The sequence below is a fragment of the Bombus pyrosoma genome, linkage group LG7 (genome assembly GCF_014825855.1).
Source record: "Bombus pyrosoma isolate SC7728 linkage group LG7, ASM1482585v1, whole genome shotgun sequence".
In the NCBI taxonomy this organism is placed as follows: domain Eukaryota; kingdom Metazoa; phylum Arthropoda; class Insecta; order Hymenoptera; family Apidae; genus Bombus; species Bombus pyrosoma.
In genome coordinates, this window is record NC_057776.1 from 85,350 (window position 1) to 105,873 (window position 20,524).

General features: G+C 31.7%; 1 protein-coding gene across 3 annotated transcripts in view; it reads right to left on the reverse strand.

Moving 5' to 3' along the window:
- LOC122569732 overlaps window positions 1-20,524 on the reverse strand; it is a 265,026-nt gene that overhangs the window by 23,188 nt on the left and 221,314 nt on the right. For 2 of the 3 annotated variants that reach the window (XM_043731251.1, XM_043731253.1), the window contains exon 3: window positions 3,320-3,391. In XM_043731251.1, the coding sequence (XP_043587186.1) occupies window positions 3,320-3,391 (72 nt within the window). Of the gene's footprint in view, window positions 1-3,319; window positions 3,392-9,681; window positions 10,355-20,524 lie in introns of those variants that run through there. The other variant, XM_043731252.1, reaches the window with a different exon arrangement.

Sequence of the window (20,524 nt, forward strand, 5' to 3'; positions counted from 1 at the left end):
AGCTCCTTCAAACAAAAATATTAAATTACGAAAACAATTTGTTGACACCTACAAAGAATGGACGGCCGAAGATTGGAAAAGAGTTATGTGGAGTGACGAAACAAAAATTAACAGATTCGAATCCGACGGAAGGTCCTGGTATTGGACTTCATCCGAGAATAATGATCAACCAGGTGGTATAAAACAAACTATAAAGTTTGGAGGTGGTTCAGTTATGTGTTAGGGTTTCTTTACTCACAGAGGTGTTGGTCCCTTAGTTCGCATCGAAGGTATAACGCGAAAAGAGCATTATTTGACCATTCTACAAAGTAATTTACCTTCTGTAGTTAATTCTATTGGATATAATGAACGTGAAGTAGTATTTCAACAAGACGGGGAATCCTAAGCATACCGCAAAAATAGTTAAAGCCTGCCTAGAAAATCAAAATTTTTCTGCGACGAAGTGGCCAGCACAAAGTCCGGATATGAATCTGATCGAAAATTTGTGGTCCATTTTGAAAAGAAGGCTGGCAAAATATAATAATCCACCTTCAGGTGTTCGTGAATTATGGGAAAGAACGCAACAGGAATGGTACAATATCGAACCACAAATAATTAAAAATTTAATTGACAGTGTGCCTCGTAGATTAAAAGTATTAAAAAAAAGTAAAGGAAAGTGGACGAAATACTAGGTTGAAACCTTAATTCGACGAGTATAATTAAAGTGGAAAACCGTAAACATGGTTTGAGATGTCCATTTTTGTAAAACGTTCTGTACATTATTAATGCTAATGAAAATGAACTATTACATTTCGTTAATCAGACGCAGCTTGTAGTTATCGTTACCTAATCTTTACCGATCACTTGAAAAATTAGTCCTATTTTCGCCTTTTACATAAAATCAGCGGAGTGTGTTTACACTTTTGCTCGTCACTGTATATGTTTCAAAAATATGTATCTATTCAATATGTACACTCTATTCAGTTTTCATTTTAGACTGATTTTTTCTTAGGAAGATATACAAACGTAATTTTAATATAATTGTTATTATTTAAAATCATTTTAAATTGTCTATATCAAATAATATAATTCGAATTATTTAATTACAATATCATGTAAAATTATTTATACAATTAATTGTTAATCGTTATCACGATCCTGTTATATTTATGCTATTACCTATATATTGGGCAATTGTTTTTAACTCCGTTTTAAATGTTAATTCTAATTGATAAAGAAGTATATGTATAAATCATTTTTGATCCCAATATACAATAACCATAATTAAACAGCAATATTTTTCGTATAAGAAAGCTTTTTACCCTTTGTATTACGAAAAGCTTGATATTATTTTATTAATCTTACTATTCACTGTATTTACAGTTTCTTTCAACTTTGTTTAAAGTACATATTAATTTTAAATGATAAAGAGACGTATGGTATTTTCATCGCAATATATTTACAACACGATATTACGTTTAAAATCCGAAATCTTTTCGAATTTTTCTACTTGGTAAATTATTAAACTTTCTACTTTCTAGATAACAAATTCTCTATAAGTTTCTCTAATTTATTTGATAAAAATTTGATAAGTTATTATGCAAAGCCTCTTAGAATTCCATTCTACAAATAAGTTTACGTATTTCTCCAAAATACGAATCTCGTACTATTATGTAATTCCATATTTTTACAAATATAATTAACAAAACTGCGAATTTACAGTTTTACGTATGTAATTTAAAACAAACTAGTGAAAACATTCTTTCATCCATTAAATATTCTAAGGGATACTCTGCTTTGAATAACTTACATATTTTTACGCATTTTATGGATTTTCTGTGATTTCTTGCACCTCTAAATTTCCTATGAATACATAAGAATCCACACTCATAATAAAATAATATCTCAAAATAATTACACACAATTATCCAACCCGGGAGAAACGAACCACCCTTTGAATCGTCATTCAAGGGACGCCATCGGCGGACAAATAAAAAAGAGAAAGAAAAATTGTCCGCGTACGCGGCATAAAGCATCTCATTTTCATTGGTCGTAGTAAGAAGACCTTGAAGACCGACATTCGAACCAGCGTTCCCTTTTAATCGACAAAGATATAAACTCCCGATAGGAGTAGTGTCGAGTCGAGATAGATTGCCGGAAGTTGGTTCGTCAATAAAATCACTTCTTCCTTTAGAAACTGCTTTTTCGCTGTAGTCCCTCGGTCTTTCGCTGCATTCTCTTTGCCCTTGATGAGACTAGACTTCTAGCGACTTCACAATCCTCAACCCCTCTAACGCGTTCTTGCATATCTTCCTCGTTCAACCTTCGAATTCTTCGGCCAGTCTTTACACATCGAGCAGATTCGCGATCGAACGTCGAGAAAATTGGGACAAAGTTCGGACCTGGTAATTAACAGTCTGCTTCTCTTCTCGTCTCTCTCTTGCTCTCTGCCTAGTAGAAAGTACTTTTTCTTCGTATCTTCGTATTCTCGTTTGCAGATAGTTGCTCGATTTCGTCGATGTTTTTGCGTTTATTGGAATATCTCGAATGCTATTAGAAAATCAATGAGATTCGGCTGAAGCATTCTCAACAGACAATGAGAGAACACACTTTTCACACATTCTCAACAGACAATGAGTGAGAAGAAATAGGTGGATCGGAATAACACGTGATTTATTTGAAAGAAACTATAGAATTCTCATAAAGAATTGTGAAAAAACTGGTCATGTTCGAATTGTTGTAGGTATGTTGGAAATTGGAAAATATTAATAGTGACAGTTCTAAAAGAATTTATAGAATAAAATAAAATATAATATAATGAATAAACTGCGGATATTTGTTTTATTTTATTTTGAGGAATTTAAAGCTGCAAATATATGCAAAAATATATAAAATACGCAAAGCATAGTACGCGTTATAATATTTAGTTAATGAGACAAATCTCTGCTTAGATTCCATTTATTTAATCGAATTTAAATGAATATAAATTTGCATAAATATCCGCAGTCGACATTAACATTATAAAATAGAAATAATATGATGAAAATTTGATAAAAATATATAATTAGGTATGTGAGGCGTTTAAAATTTTTTAAATCCCATTTTTCACGCACACATAATTAAATAATATTAACTTCTATTTAAAATTTGAGAAACTTGAAATTTTTTAATGTATTTTAAAATACATGTCCTATGTAACAGTACATTTTTCGTATAATGTATTCTTAAATATACCTAAATATAAGTATAACATTATCTAATATATAATCATTATATATTATTTTTTATTTAAATGGTAATAGAATATAGAAGCATGCTTTATAAAATTAAATATGTATACCTGACGCAGATCTGTACGAACAGCGTGATGGCCCAGGTAATCTCTAGGAAGAATATCAAACCAGATGCTACTCTGAAATAGAACCACAAAAATTTCCATTTAACGAGCAGAAGGAAAAATATTTTTGCGAGTTGCAGTCTTATGATGTACGGAAACTTAATTTTTAATTCATTTTTCATTGTATGAATATAATTTTATTCCTTGTAGAAAACTGTAATCTTTAAAAGAATTACTACTTTAATATGGAAAAATTAGCGGATTTCGCTGCTAATTTTGAAAAATACCCTATTTCTTCCTCATAATTATTTAACCTTGGTTTCTTAAAAATTAATTCTAAGGTACGTGTGCTTTTAATCATAGATTTTTGGCGTTTCAACAATATTTGAGGTTATGTAACAAATTGTACATTGTAAAGTTCGTTCGAAAAATCGTCTTAAAGTTAATGTTTCTTATTGTGTCGTACAAATAATATGCTAATTCACAAGACTGAGCCTTTAGTTGCTTGGTTAGTACAATAAAATCGTCGCTGGTTATCATTTTTTTTAATAAATATTTGTATATTTATTTACTAATTTAATTCCATTTGTATGCAAATGATAATCAAGTAAATTGAAGCGAACGTGTTGATGTGATCGCAAAGATGGGAAAAGGAAAAATTGCATCTATTTTTTGTACCATACGTGACTGTTTTGTATATCGTTTTTGTTAATTTATAATATTTTAATTTCATCGAAATGAAACATTTTCCTTTTTCTACAAATGTCCCTACGTTTCTTTAAGTTTCTAATCGAAATTAGATACAAACGTTTTATACTACATTTATATTACTTAATTTGCAAATCATTTTTCCTGCATTTTTCCAACAAGCTATACCCAACACGAAAGTATTCGAATATATAGACAATTTTTATGCATGTACATAGTATCTATATTATACAAAACATTTTGAAATTTCATTAGCACAGCAACAAGATAGGATTATCGTGATTATGTTGATAAAATTTAAAACTAATTCGAAACTATGTATAAAAGTTACAAGACACATATTGTGAATGTAAATTTGATAGAAAGTTAACATAACAACATTGGAATATTAACACATGATTTTAAATATTTAATTAGTGTTGAACAAAGATGTTCTTAATAAAATTATTGAGGCTTGCCAATACGAAGAATAACATATGATTCTTGGAACTGAGCACGGAAAAGACAAAAATAGTAGTATTCGAAAAAAGAAGGAATAAAAGGAGACAAAGAAGATGGAATTGGGGAGAGCAAGAACTAGAAAAAGTGGAGGAGATAAGATACCTAGGGTACATACTACAGAAAAACGGCAGTGATAGGAAGCACATACAAGACAGGAAAAGGAGAGCAATGATAGCAATGAAGAAAACATGGAGCATGGGAGAAAGAATATTCAAACAGGACTACAAGAGCAGAATGAAGATGTTTGAAGCATTGGTAGAGAGCGTGGCGCTGTTTGGAGCAGAGGTATGGGGCTGGAACATGGAAGAAAGGCTAGATAGGATAAAAAGAGGGTACGTGAAATGGATCTTAGATTTATATAGGACAACACCAAACTACATACTGACAGAAGAGTGCAAGCTAGAAGAAATCAAGGAAAAAGCATTAAAAAGAGCAGCAAGGTACGAGGAGAGAACTTTAGAATTGGAAAAGGAGCTGGCAAAAGAGTGCATAAAGGAAACAGAGAGAAACTGGTGGAATGGCCAAGAAGGGAAAAGAACAAGAAAGAGAAAGAAGGAACTAGAAGAGGTGAAAAATGGAGGGACACAGGGGGAAGCAGGAGAAGAGCAAGAAAGTTGGATAGGAGACCAAATTGTAGAGGAAAGAAGGAAGAGAGAAACAGAAGAGAGGAGGAAAAGGATAAGGGAATCCAAATATAACAGATACTTCAGGAACATAACCAAAGATGAGATGCCAAAGTATTCGGAAGGGAGGATGAGGTGGAAGGACAGGAAAATTATAACCAGATTCAGGTGTGGAAACGAGACCAAGCGAAGGAACACTGGAAAGAGGAGGGAGAAAAAAGGTGCAGACTATGCGGAAGGGAGGAAGAGGACCTGAGACATGTAATAGAAGAATGCGAAATAACGAGAGGACCAAAAGACATGGAAAAAACACTGAATGAGACAGGAGAAGGACTAATGAAATTAAAAGCAATAATAGAGAAGAGAAGGGCAAGGACAATGCAAGACGGGGAGGAAGAACAAGAAGGTAGCACAGCAAGGAGGCAAAAGACCAAAGGACAATAATGTGTAGTCATAAGTTGCAATAGTTTGTATTCATTAGTTTTAGCTGTTAGAGATAAGAATATGCCAAGGAGTGCAATACAACAAATGTAAGAAATGTAATCCGAAAGTTCGTCCAAAGCCGAAAGGCACGGACTAAAATAAATAATAATAATAAATAAAATAACATACAATTCTAATATTTTGATAATCAGCAAAATGTATGCTCGCAATAAATAATTTGTAACGTCCACATACATTCGTTTCAAACATTACAAATACGATCACGATAGTTGTTATTGTAGTTCTAGTTAAATTTTAAAATGTTTCGTATAATACACGTATGGTATTTATAACATTCATACCAAATACAAGTGCTCAGTACTTTTGTGAACTATTGTACATACTTGTCCAAACTTTGCCCAACCGTCTAGCCTTCCTAATTAACATGATACACACAAATGTATCTTCAACTTGATTAAACAGCACGTTTGATCGCAAGAAGTACAAAATAATTCGAAGCAAAGCAAGCTTCCAATAGCCTATAATTCGAAGCTGAAAAGATCCGGAATCAGTTTGCTACATTTCTTTCACAATGGCTGACAAAAATACGCCTGTCAGGATGTGACCGCCGAAGAAGAACGTTGCAACAAGATCGTTTAATCTTTTCTAGCGTGAAAAACCGCTGTTCGACAGCTATTTCCCTGTAAATCCTGCTTTATCGTCGTTTGTATCCTGTCTCGCGGAACGGCGCTTACTTTATCCCGCAAATAAGTCTAGTCCACGAATTATTCGCAGTCTCGTGACTCTTTGTCGTCGTTATACGACCATACTAGCGAACATAAAACTACGTCGCGATGTTTTACACCTTTCATTGTTGTTCATTTCCAAACAGATACACAACAGATGCCCGTACAAGTTCTGCACCAGGAATTTTGCAAAAAAGAGCATCGTGTTGTATCACGCGATTTCTCTATTCGCATCTCTGGGAGTGAAATCGAGTGAAATTCTGTTGATTGACGGAAAATTTCGCTGTGAAAGGGATGAACTATACCGCGAGATATTAGAACGTTAAAAATTCTGTTTCCCAACTAGATGTTGCAACGATGTTATAAATGTTAATGAATTTCGATGTGAGAAAATTGATTATAAATTCTTGAAGAGGGGAAAATTTTCAGATCAACATTCGTAAATATTTGGACATGATTTTGAAAAATGTTGTATAAGTCTTCTCAAACTTTTACAGATCGAGACTACTTTCGAAAACCGTAATTTTTAACAACTCGCTCGAAAATTACGCGAAGCGTGATTGTCGTCGAGAATTGATTTGATATAGATATGCGAGCTAAGAGAAGTATAGAGAAATAATAATTCTCATGTGATTTCAAACTCGACTTTCAGTTATTTATCCGACGGTTCCCGATCGGGAAATCTCATCTAATAGACATATAAACTTATCTTATATTTTAATATTTAATTCTACCTAAAATTAGCTCGCGACTTACGCTTTGAAAAATGTATGATTCGATATTCAAGGATTTCTGTGAATGTTCTATCTATAAAGAAATCTATTCAGATCGAAGAATTATGTTGCAGCGCAACAACACAACTATAAAACCATCGAATCTTTAGAGATAGTTTAAATAATCGATGACCGTTTGTAACTAAGGAAAACCCAACGACGCGGAATTTTTGTAAATATAGCATACTTTTTTATTTCTTTAACCCTTAGAGTGCTATGGATGCATATATGCGTCTAGCGAAAGTCATCGGTGTGGACTAAGGACGCATATATGCGTCTGGCGAAAGCCATCGCTGTGGACTAAGGACGCATATATGCTTTTGTCAATTTTTCCGAGCACCTACGCAAAAGTAATACTATTACGTTTGTGTGAGATAAATATAAATGCATTTCAATGTTAATGTCGCGTTCGAAGAAACTGTCTTTTCTTTTTTTTTTTTATTTAATACTTTGCATTCACAATTTGTCCAATTTGGACATTTGGTAGAATTGAAACTGTCTGTGAGAGAATATTGGTCTACGGACGAACTGTTGAAAAGCAATATTTTTCGCAAAATAATAGCACGAGATCGATACATGGTATTATTACAAATGTTGCACTTTAACGATAATAATACAATAAGTGACGATCCTTTAGCAAAAATACGACCAGTAATCGATAAATTAAAGATTTCCTATTCGCAGTCATTTGCACATTATGAAAATCTATGCGTCGACGAAAGTCTTTTGCTGTACAAGGGCAGATGTTATTTTATACAGTTTATACCATCCAAAAGAAGTAGGTTCGGCATTAAATTATTTCTCCTTAGTGACTGTAAAACTAATTATGTATTGGACTTCGTAATTTATACCGGACAAAAAACAAACATTAGTAGAAGTAACACAGCTATTGGAATCTCTGGAGATGTTATGATGACGCTGCTTCAGCCATATCTTGGAAAGGGCCATAAGGAAAACTATAAAGTGGTACAAAAAATTATTTTTCCACTTGTTAGATTTAACTATATATAATTCATATATTTTATATCAAAAATCGGCGCGCACTATTATCTTATCGTCTACGAACTGTTAGCCGAATACTCTGATGTTGCGCCCAGTCACCTCAAGGCTATCTCTCTCTCTCTCTCTCGAAAATACTAAATCAAGAAATTCGAGTGTCTACCCTCAGCAATTTGCCTAACTTCAACCATTAGTTCCACCATCAATCTGTAATAGAACTTCAACAAACAAACGCGCAATTCTTCCACAAACTATGCGCTTATCCTGTCTTTTTTTCCGAACCATCCTTACGCTTCAAAGAGAATTAATTGCATTAAGTTGCACTTTGAGGTAGTCGAGCGATATCTCGCAAGAACTACCTCTCATATTGCAAGAAAGGAAAGAATTAAAAATTTGTAAACGTCGAAATATAAATCTGAGAAATTTAGAAAATTAGGAATTTATATTGCTGTTATTGTATTTTTATATCTATCACACTATATCTTTATTTTAAGAATTTGCTGTATATGAAACACTGTGTACGAAATGTACTCTTCAGATTAATATTGTCTTAAACACCAGAATTTCTTTTTATTATCAGATACTTAAACGTTTTCTTGAATATATTATAGAAGTTACTTATCTTTATTTAAAGTACATATTGTGACTAAGAAAATAATAAAATAAAACTCTGAAATTAAAATAATTATAATAAAATAGTAATAGTAAAATAAATAATTAAAATAATTATAATAAAAAATAATATTAAAATAATATACTCGAATAGATAGTATTTCAATTTATGGAATTCTACAATAACTTTTGATAACAATAACATAATGGGATTTATACACAACTGGAATTTATATAATACTATATTATTATGCAAATGTAAGTAATAGGACAATTCATTATTGCTACTTTGTACCAATTATTTTTATATTTTAAATATACAATTTTTTAATCGCCCTTCAAAAATGTAGTAACTTTGTGAACAGTAAAAGATATTTTATAACATCATTTTATAATATAAAATTTATAAATGATGAATATTAAACGGTCAATAAAATATTTTACGATATAAACGTTAAATACGAAATTTATAAGTAATTAAATGGCAAGCAATAAACAATATGCTGGAATAGGAATAAAAAACGAGTTCTAATAAACCCGCTTTAACAATTTAATCGAGATAAAATCTGACATTCATTTATTCATCTTTTTGTCTCGATTTCACGCGGTACATGCTTAATTTTACGCTACATGGTAGAAATTCGCAGTGAAACTCAGACATTTCGCGCGTATTATAGTAATTTTGCGGAAGACAAGATGCACTAATGTTGCTTGTAGTGCATGACCATGCGTGGATAAAGCTAATACGAGAAATATGCACTGGACCGTTGCGTCGAATACACATGTACAATAATATACATGTATATTTCGTATTACCAAGTGGCTGATCATACCGCAACTGAATGCACTGCAAAGTGCTGTCCACCAACCAGTTCTATCGTGTAACGTACTACTGCTTTCCAAATGAGAACCCACCAACAAATGAATCAATATGTCCATTCATTACTTGCTTGTACTATTGGGTGGGTTTCAATCCCTACCTTATATTGGAATATTTGCTTCCTGTCATGGGTGCACAGTAATTTTCCACGTTAATGTTCAACTTAACGCGTTTTATTATTATTTTTACTTTATGTGTATTCTTATTTATATGTTTTAATGAACATATGACAGATTATTTTCTTTCTATTTTAGTTGGTTAGTTAATTTCTACTCTCATTAATCGTTATAACAGGTTATCAGTGAACTGTGAATGATGTTTTTGCAAATTCATATCTTTATAAATATATGAGGCGGAAGAAAAATCGGATTTCGGTTGCCGGGATTCGATCCCGGGTTCTGAACGTTCGTAACTTAAGCCACTAACCACTACGCTGTTGTCGTCAATTACTAATTAGTGTCGAGTGGCGGTATTTGTACTGTCGAGTGCCGCCACATATAAATAAAGAAGTAGAATCTAAATAGAAATTTTTTTCGTTCATCGTATATTATAAAGTGTACTATACTTTGGACATTTTATGTACTTTTCTATATCCGATACGTTCTGCGTGTTTTTGTATCTTCAAATTTTCTATAAATGCATAAACATTACTAACGAAACATATGCATAGTTGGAATCATACGTTGAGTTTTATCATTTTTGAAACCGTGTGATCTGCTTAAAAAGTTATTATACAAGATAATGTATCAATATAAATAAGTGGCAAATAATTTGCAATTTGTAAAATCTCACTGATAATATTAATTTAATTGTGCAGGGCAGTTCAAATTACTTATTCTGTTATTATTGTGGCTTAACCCATTGGCATCCAAGCGCGGATTATTACGCGCGCTGCGACTGCTTCTTATTTCAGTCGCTGAGTATTCTTCAGATGTTGGAGTTCACGTTTGACCCGTTTGTCAGCATCTCGCCTATATCAGTTTATTGTATCGACCACTTTAAAGAATTCCACGAGAAATAATATGATTTAATTTCTTATTTTTTTTAAATAAACAATTTTTTCTTTTTTCCCCTGTTATAAAAAATGTAAGACGCGATGTTTGCGAAGTAACATTGTCTACCAACTTTTGAACAGTAAATTTTCGATAAACTCCACGAAGAATTCGGATGTCACTTACTGCACCTACGACCGACCGCGCGCGGTCATAGGGACCAGAGTCCTTAGAGTGCTATGGATGAATATATGCGTCCGGCGAAAGTCATCGGTGTGGACTAAGGACGCATATATGCGTTTGTCAATTTTTCCGAGCACCTACGCAGAAGTAATACTATTACGTTTGTGTGAGATAAATATAAATGCATTTCAATGTTAATGCCGCGTTCAAAGAAACTGTCTTTTCTTTTTTTTTTTTTATTTAATACTTTGCATTTACAATTTGTCCAATTTGGACATTTGGCAGAATAATCGTTCCGGCACAACACAATTATCAAGAAGAAAATGTGTTGTTTGTGTGAAAAATAAGAGAAGGAACGACAGAAAATGCGATGTCGGATTATGTATCGATAATTGTTTCGAAATTTTTCACGCACAACTGAATTATTGACTTGTGTTATATTTACTAAATTTAGTTTTCTAGTTTATTGTTTTCTAGTTTACTACCCAAATTCTAGTTTATTGTAAATTTCAATGTTTATAATAAATAATTAATACTAAAAAATAACGCTCTTGAATCATTTAATCTCGTGCAAAAGAATTACTATAACTTATTACGATTTGTGCTTTGAATAGTCAATCAACAGAGTTCAGTATAGCGAAAAAGTATTCAGTCCACTGCGATCGTCAGCGCTGGCAGCGTGCCGTCCGTACGGATGGCATAGGCTCCGAGTATTGAGCACTTGAGCACTCTAAGGGTAGAACCATGATGCAAATGGGTTAAGAAGATTTCTCTTCTTATACCTATAATGGGCATGTTTATTAATGTTTTTGTTATGTTTCTTGTTTACAGATTTTCTGCATTATAATTGTTAATGCAACTTACTTTATGACTTTTCTTACTTTTCTTGTACAATGTTTTCATTATTCGATATTGCAATGTAAATTAGGTGACGTAAATGCTATCTATATGATTCTGAATTTAGCCTAAAAATATACAATACAGTTTCCTAAATTACTATCTTTCATCTGTTTTTCTTTCTCTTGCTAATTTTTAATTATTTTGAGTGATTCAATAGGAAATAGTAATAAAGCACATTTAATAAATGAAACAGAATTAATTTGAACAGTAGCAAGAAAATGTGCGTTATATAAATTAAATAAATGTGCGTAGGGAAGTTGCGTTAAATTCTTGGAATTTACCAAATGTCCAACTGGATAAATTGTAAAGTACAAATTAAATAGTAAAAAAATATTCTTGGAATACCTTGAAATCGAATATTTCTTCTGCTATTTTTCCTTTTTTAATACAAAATCACGATTTCGATCAAAATTACAAATTCAAAGCTTTCATCAATTCCTGGAATTTATTTTGTTGCAATTTATTTATTCCAACTTAAAATCGATTATTTCTTCTACCATTCTATTGCCCTGCTATAAAATCACGATTTTCATCCAAATCTTTGAACAGAATTTCAAAACCTGAAATTTACTTTTCTAATATAAACTTGGGATTTTCAATGAAATTGAAAACTTTGGACAATTTCCAGAAATTGAATATCTTTTTCCTTGGTATGTTTTTTTAGTGCTTACAAAGCTTCGATTTTCAATAAAAAGTTGGAGCAACTTCTCTTCGTGTCAATGCCGTAACATGTACTGTATGTACAAAATAGTATCTGAAGTATCGAAAAAGATATATTGACTTTAAAAACTAATCATGTGTGCATAAGTAATCCTAACAGTTCAAAATTAAGAATCAGCGGTAACTTCCGGTGCAATGTATGTGAAAACAGAAGAGGTCACTCGATTTTATAAAAAAATATCATAATAAAAAACACATAATTCAAGATATTTTGACTTTTTGAACATAATAATACGTTTTGTTCGTAAGAGTATAAAATTTTCCTTTCTATATTTAATAAACACCTTTATCACCAAACTATTCACTAAAAATTTTGTTTTAATAAAAATGTCCTTTTTCGAAACAGATTTGTCTTCGTGGAAGATGTAGTTGCTTTGTTCTTTTATTTTTATTTTCATTTCTTCCCCCAAATTAATTTCAACATTAAAATTTTCGTACATTTCTGCCTTGCAAAAGATCTTGCAATTAATTTTTGCAACATTAAAAGAAGGAAAATATTATTGCTAATCATTTGTTTTTAAGTCACAACAAAAATTAATAAATAATTTCATGTTAGATCTAAAGTTACTATGAACTTCGTTTCCTCACAATTACTTACTTGCTAAATTCTTTGCGATAAATTAGTATCAAGAAGAAGATTTAGATTCAGTAGCAGATTAAAAGCAACACTATCTTCCGCCCTACCTACGCATTTATTTCCTTAGTAAGAAAACATAATCTCTGCCATAAATCATACAGGTACAAATTGGATATTTTTAATAATTTTTCTTTTTTATTTAATTACCCACACATACCTTCGTTATACAATAAACGAGAGTGAGATTACTTTATAATTCAATAACTTCAAATTTTAATTAAATTTGCATAGTAATATTTTAACCTTTTACCGTTAGAACATTTTTATAAATTATACTTTTTCTACCATTATAATTCCCTTAACGAAAGTGCAAATGATCGAAGTTATAGTGTAAGTGAAAATCGGTTGGATATAAATTAGGGGAATACGACAAGATAAAGGAGCATGAGATAAAACTTAACTGGTCGAATTATTCATCAATACTTAATTGATAGAATTTTTGTAACATTAGCCTCTTCTTTGAACTTTGACCTTTGAAGTATGCTAAATAAAAGAAAATCTGCTAGTTGCTATTTTAAACAAAAGAAGTGTGAGTTACTGTAAATATATACATATATATACACAAGATGCAAACAAATTTTTGCCTTTGAAATAGCCGTCAAAAGATAAATAATACGAAAAAATTTCAATATTATTTTTCATATAGCTTACGTTGTGTCTATGCGAATAAAAGATTGAAATTATAATATTAATAATATTGCAATTATAATTAAAAAATATTATGATTATAATTTATTATATTTCTAAAATTATAGTTTTGCATTGTTATTTTTTCCCCCCCAAAAAATTCTTTAAATCGTTTTATTACTCTCTACGTTTTCTCTTGATACAATACGAACTTTGCACTAGAGGTCTATTTTATGGTTACATTGTACTTAATTTAATCTTTAAATCTTTCAAATATATTACATGAATTTCAATATACATTTCTTTCAAAATTGAGATTAACACATCGAATAGCGTATGAACGCAATCGCATTGCTATAAGGTCGAAGATCGTCACCGTTCGAACAATCATAGCAGTATCATACATTAAATGTAACGTGCCCAAACGCGATTTATTGCTCGCAACTGCGTTAATCAGACTAGTCGATCTTTCCTCGTAAATTTCAAACTCGTTTCATAAAGTTATACAACCAAAGATAAAAGGAAGATAACAACGTGATGATATTCATGATAAATTAAACGTTTTCGCAAGACTTGTGGATATTTCTTGAAAAATTTATAAAACCATTATGTGGCAAATAAAATATAAGATTCTTTAAAAATTGTTGAGATTGACTGATAGAAGAACGAGTGGATGAATTTGTAATGGAAAAATATATTGAAATAAACAAAGGTGTAGATACCTCACTCTTATAGTGTTACAATACAATAGCAGAAGCTATGGTAGGGGGCACGTTCATATATTTATAGTATTAAGCTAGAAAAAATTACCAAATGTCCAGCTGGACAAATTGTAAAGTACAAATTAAATAATAATATATTTAGAGCAAGAGACATTACCACAAAGTTAACCTTGTAGCTCTAGCTGAAGACTACAAGAAACATTAATAGAAATCCACTTATAGCTCTTTTGTTTATAGATATTGTAACCCAAAATATAATTTATATTCAAGAGCACAATAATATGGACCTCTCCTTATTTCGAAATATTTTGTTTCACTAAATTCTATTCTCTTCGTAACAGCGGTCTCCAGGTCATGGATATACAAAAGTAAAGATGTAGAGTTTCCTTTTTGATTTTACTTCAACAAAAATTAAGAAAAAGGAACAACTTTAAATTGTATCCATAACAAAATAATTTGTTATTATATAAATACTTACTGATCGAAGATACATATAATAAATTTTCTTGATCATAATAATGAATATTGTACTATCGGTTAGGATTCGTTCAGACACGTCGTTTTTAGGTTAAGTGACGGGTAATTTTAATAACTTGCTGAGTGTGAGTATTAAAATTTAGCCAAACAATGGAACGTCCAGTAGTTCAATGGAGTAGCGAATAATTTAGTAACTTGCCGTGTAGAAACACTAAAATCTAGCCCAATAGTTTAATAAAACGGTTCCCACACAAGACACATCTAACTAAACCTGTCAGAGTACATTGGTAGCTTGCCACATCCGCAACACCCCTCGAGTATCAATAAAAAATAAATGTAAAAATACAACTAATAAAGTAGCGGAAATCCCGTATTCCTATGGATACCAAATTCCTGAATTTTTTAGATAGCCGTGGAATGAATCGTATATATCTATGGATGTGGGCGAAATTACGAAGTATTCTGCTGTAATGATGTAATTATTACGAATATTATCCTTCCTTATCAAAAACAAATGTTTTAAACTTTTTATTATAAATCCCGACTTTTATAAAATAAACATTTGTACTTCTAGAGTTGACTATGTTAATATGAATAATTGATATTGTAGCGGCATATGCGTCTTAGGATGTTTCGACACGAAGTTGCCTCACGTAGTTGTTTTGCCACAGAGGATTAACACTGTACGACGCACATAATATAATAAACAAACTCTGGACAAAGCAATTTCGCTGCTACGTGCAACCTACAACCTGCGACAAGTTCAAACCTATCGGTACCACCCTCGACCAGTATAAATAGACGACCATGTCCTCCAGACATAGTCAGTCGCACAAACTAATATCAGTATCGAGTCATCGAGTTAGTCAGTAAATCAATCAATCGAGCAAATAAGTGTCACTAATCAGTCTAGCGAATCACTATAACAATTAGTATCAGTATCACAGTATCAGGCAATCTCATAACGAATATCATCAAACGAGCAACGCTTGCGGTTAGCTTTGTATTCTACAGTTTAAAATATCTGTAAATATAGTTAATTCAATTAACTCGTCTCCTTATTACTTTAACCAACACGTCCCATCGTCCACCACAATATCAAACGATGACAAAATTTTCTGCTATAATATAACACATTTGTATCGTTAAGAAGTCATTAATGTGACAGAAATAAAAAATTTAAGCTGCCACCATCTTGGATTTCAATGATTTTTTAATACGTTGTCGAGGGCATGATCGTGAGCAATCTTTTCCTATACCTGGATCAAACATCACAAAGGACATAAACTAACAAACACGAAGATGGTATCCATCTTCCACATGCTATTTTTTTACCAAATATTTAAGCTATAATATTTTACCAAATGTCCTACTGGACAAATTGTAAAATTTAAATAAATAATAAAAAAGAAACATCAAACATACATATATACAAACATAAAAAGATTCACAGCTGATGGATGTAAACAGATCGCCAAACGGCGAACGAGACGGCGAACGCGTCGGCTATGCTTATGACTGTGTCACAGCTACATACATAGCATGTGTAGGCAGAATTCGCTACGTGATGCCGACTGCTTTTTGCGAATATTTCGAAAACCAAAAAAGTTTTTGGTTTTAAAAAACCAATAAAAAAAAATTATTTAAAATATCGAATTCTACAATACATTTGAAAATCATTGAAATTCAGTGGCAGCTTTCTAAATAATTACCAAAAATTTTGTTTTTGATTCATTTCCAAAAATGTCTGAAATTGCTCGAAAAATAATTTGCACTCCTATAATCACTGAATATTACAGTTTTAAAAAATGCAAATTTTAACTGCGATCAGTTGCAACCTCGAAGGAAATTATTAAAATTGTGTACGTATATAGGATGAAATGCGATTCAATATATTCTCATGAAAATTAATATTATTATACGGGCGCTGGTGATTTTGTTGTATAATTATATATATACAGCTATATATTTTGCAATACATAATAAAATAAGGAGCATCTCAGGATACAGATGTGTCTCGGTATAAAATGTAAGAAAAATTCACATTTCTGTATCACACTATCTAGTATCGCGCGATAACATTGTTTGCTCATCTCTCGAGAGTTTAAAAGCTCAACTATACTATTCAGACATTTTCTACGCACTAAACCATTTAACAGTCGAGTGACTACTCGCCGCTCGACTATTGGACGTGTCCGTACGAGCCTTCGCTCAAGTTTAATTCTCCACCAAAGACCACACTGGTTTTTGAAAGAAATGTGAATTTGAATTTTACCACTAAAAATTTAGAGAATTTTCGAAGTTACATTGATTTAACGCCTTAACCTACAACTACGGGCATAGCCCGTAGTAGATGATCGGACCAATCGTAAATATTGCGGGCATCGCCCGTAGGGACGTACTACACAAGTCGTGCGAATGGGTCGAAGGCTGCGCGAGCTTGTTTACGTTTTCGGCCCAAAATTCTCGAACGTAAATCGTAGGTCAAGGGGTTAATCTAACACTGATTATCCCGTGCCATTTAGTTCGACGAAACTCGGGCCCAAGCGGTAGACATCGACGCGCGCTAAACAGACTGATGCTCGTAAACAGTCGCAATACGAACCGAAATGTAGATGTATCTGGTCGCGAGTCAGACTCGCGATATTCATGTTTGGGCCAAAATCTTCATCGCGAGTCTGACTCGCTAAAGTACGAGTTAATACACGAGTAAAAGTACGAGTAAACACAGTAACTTAATAGAACACAGTGAACAAAATACCAAATAATCTCAAAGACTACACTTTGTGTCAAAAATATCGACGTGTACAAAATTATTTATCAAAAATACCATAAGCTTGATCTGAAAGTTATTATTCCAAAGTTGTCATAAGTTTGCCTTTCATTGCATGTGCAAATATGAACGAATACAAGTATCATATAAATATGTTTTTTTTTTATTTATTATTTGTTTACATTTTACAATTTGTCCAGTAGGATATTTGGTAAAATATTATAGCTTAAATATTTGGTAAAATATAGCATGTGGATGGTTATTCCCAGTGGGACTCCATCTTCCAGATTGTTCTATTGTGAGGTCTGCAGGATGCTTTTTCTTCAGTCTTCTTTTTATTATTGTTTTATTCGTTTCAGCAACCAGCTGATTTGGGCGTGTTGCAAGTCTTTCTTTATACTTTTTTGCATATCTGTCGATTTCCTCTTTGACTGTTGGAATTTTTTAATCTTTTCGTATGTTTTCATTTCTCACGTACCATGGAGCGTTGACTATTGTCCTTAAGATTTTTGCTTGCTCTGTTTCTATTTTATTTATGTGACTCATTGCTGCCATCCCCCATAGTGGGATTCCGTATGTCCAGATTGGTTTGATTATTGTTTTGTATATATTTAGTTTATTCATTATGCTTAATTTAGATTTTCTATTGATTAACCAGTACATCTGCTTCATTTTTTCACGTATTCCGTTTGTTATTGATTTTATGTGATGCTTCCATGTAAGGCGTATATAAATATGTGACCATTTGTTTACCAATTGCTGTACATATATTATTATAATACATTAAGGTTTCTAAAATAAATATAATTATTGTTCAGTACTATTCAGCTATGGAAATTATAACTTAGCTAATAAAAAGTTAATAAGAAGAAGTTGATATACATATCAAATTTGACTATAAATAGAATTTTCATATGTTACACGTAAACCATAATAAATTGTTACAAATGTAACTTAAAATTTTAATACGGGCAAATGACGCCTAAAATTAAAAGTGTATAATTAAGGGTATAATTAATTGATCGACTTATATTTGTTAGAAACATGTTAAAAATATGTTAGAAACACAAATGTAATTTCTTCGGTATGAACGTCGATTATAGATAGAAGAAAATCAAAGTTTCATTCGTATGGTAAAATTCTACAAAAATTCAAAACGAAAGAAGTTCATCGATACCAAAAAATATTTTATAAAAGATGCAACAAGAAAAAAATTATAGAAGCGCAGTATGTGTAATCAAAAAATAATCGAGCTTGTATTATGACGAAAATTTTAGTTTTCTAGAACTAAGAGAAAATATTTGTTTGTTTTAATTCGAAGCAGCTTACGTTTATTTTCCTTTCCGTTTGTATGTAAGAATATAGTAAAAGCAGACATTTAAATAATTTAGTTTGTCAAAAGCTGCTTTCTGAGAATATTTAATTAGAAGAAGGGAATCAAACAAACTTTATTTAAAACTTGAGTTTAATTCGAGGACGGATGTTCGAGTTAAAAAAAAATAGCTTGATAAAAAGCGTTTGTGTGGAAAACGGAAGTTTATTTCAATTTGTTCAAGTACTTTTACGTTCTAATTGATATTTCCAGTTTTCCTTAAACCAGCACGCAGCCTTTATTCAGAAAAACCAACGAACATACTGTAAGAAAATAAAGAAGACTGAATTTTCATATTATGGTAAAATTTCAATATCTAAGTTAACTTTTAAATGCATAATTTTTGCAAATACGGAAAATATTCTGGAAATGTGCAGGAATATAATGTGGGGATGTAAATAAAAAATATACTTATTAAAATAAATTCTGAACATTCTAAATATTCTAAAAATTCCAAGTATTCCGCTATATAAATTAAATATATTTTGTAAGTATTTTGAGATGCCATTTGATGTAAAAACTAGAAATTAAAAATTATTATAAATAGATCAACTGCTTTCAAATTTCATAATAAGAAGGAAAAGATAATACAGTTACGTGGATCTAATGAAATGCATTAAGAAGGTAAAGTAAAATATTAATGCGCATACATTTCTTCCATATCTACGATTTTTATGTATGAATTACAATATTTGACGCGTTCACTTTTAAAGAGTTTGTTAGAAACTCGTTAGTGGATCCATTAAACAGTATAATCTTCTATTGATTATATCAAAACGATATGTTCGTAGATTATTCCAAAAATAAACAATTTAAATATGCAATTTAACCAAAAGAACTTTGAAGTAAAAAGGAAAAAGAAAAGGGGGAAAAAGGAAAGAGGAAGAGAAATCTAACGAGAATTCAGGAAATCATAATACGACGATGACGGTCGTAAAATCAAATTTTCTTTCAATTCTTACTCAACGTGCGCGCAGCTCTTAATTTGCAACATACCCATTCGATCATATTTCAGTGCCCAATATGCATGGAAAACACGCATTTCCATAGAGACTAACGGAATGCAATCTGCAACGACGAGGCATATCTGCGAATTTGCAATTTGCCGATACTACGGTAAGTACACTTAGAATTGTGATTCTGTATTGACTTTCCCCACACTAATATTTAGTAATAAGTTAATGCGATTCGTCCGATAAAGAACAACGAACTTTGCTCGTTGGATTCGATTGCCTCGATGTACTTTCCGACATTGATCGTTTACTCATTGATAGCGCTTCATTGAGTTTTCGATTTGTTCGTTAAGTAACACGACAGCAAATAGTTAAGTTAAATGTGAGTGTATCCATACTTGATAAGTTTCTGAACACTTTATCGTGTTTGTAGTAACAATGTACGAATTATACCAACATGATAACGTGAATTACGGTATTAACAATTAGAAATAGTGCTGTTGGTCTAGTTTTATCGCTTGATAGAAAACATTAAGTGCTACTAACAGAACTACTCTCTCGCTTGCTCCAGTAAATATCCAACATTC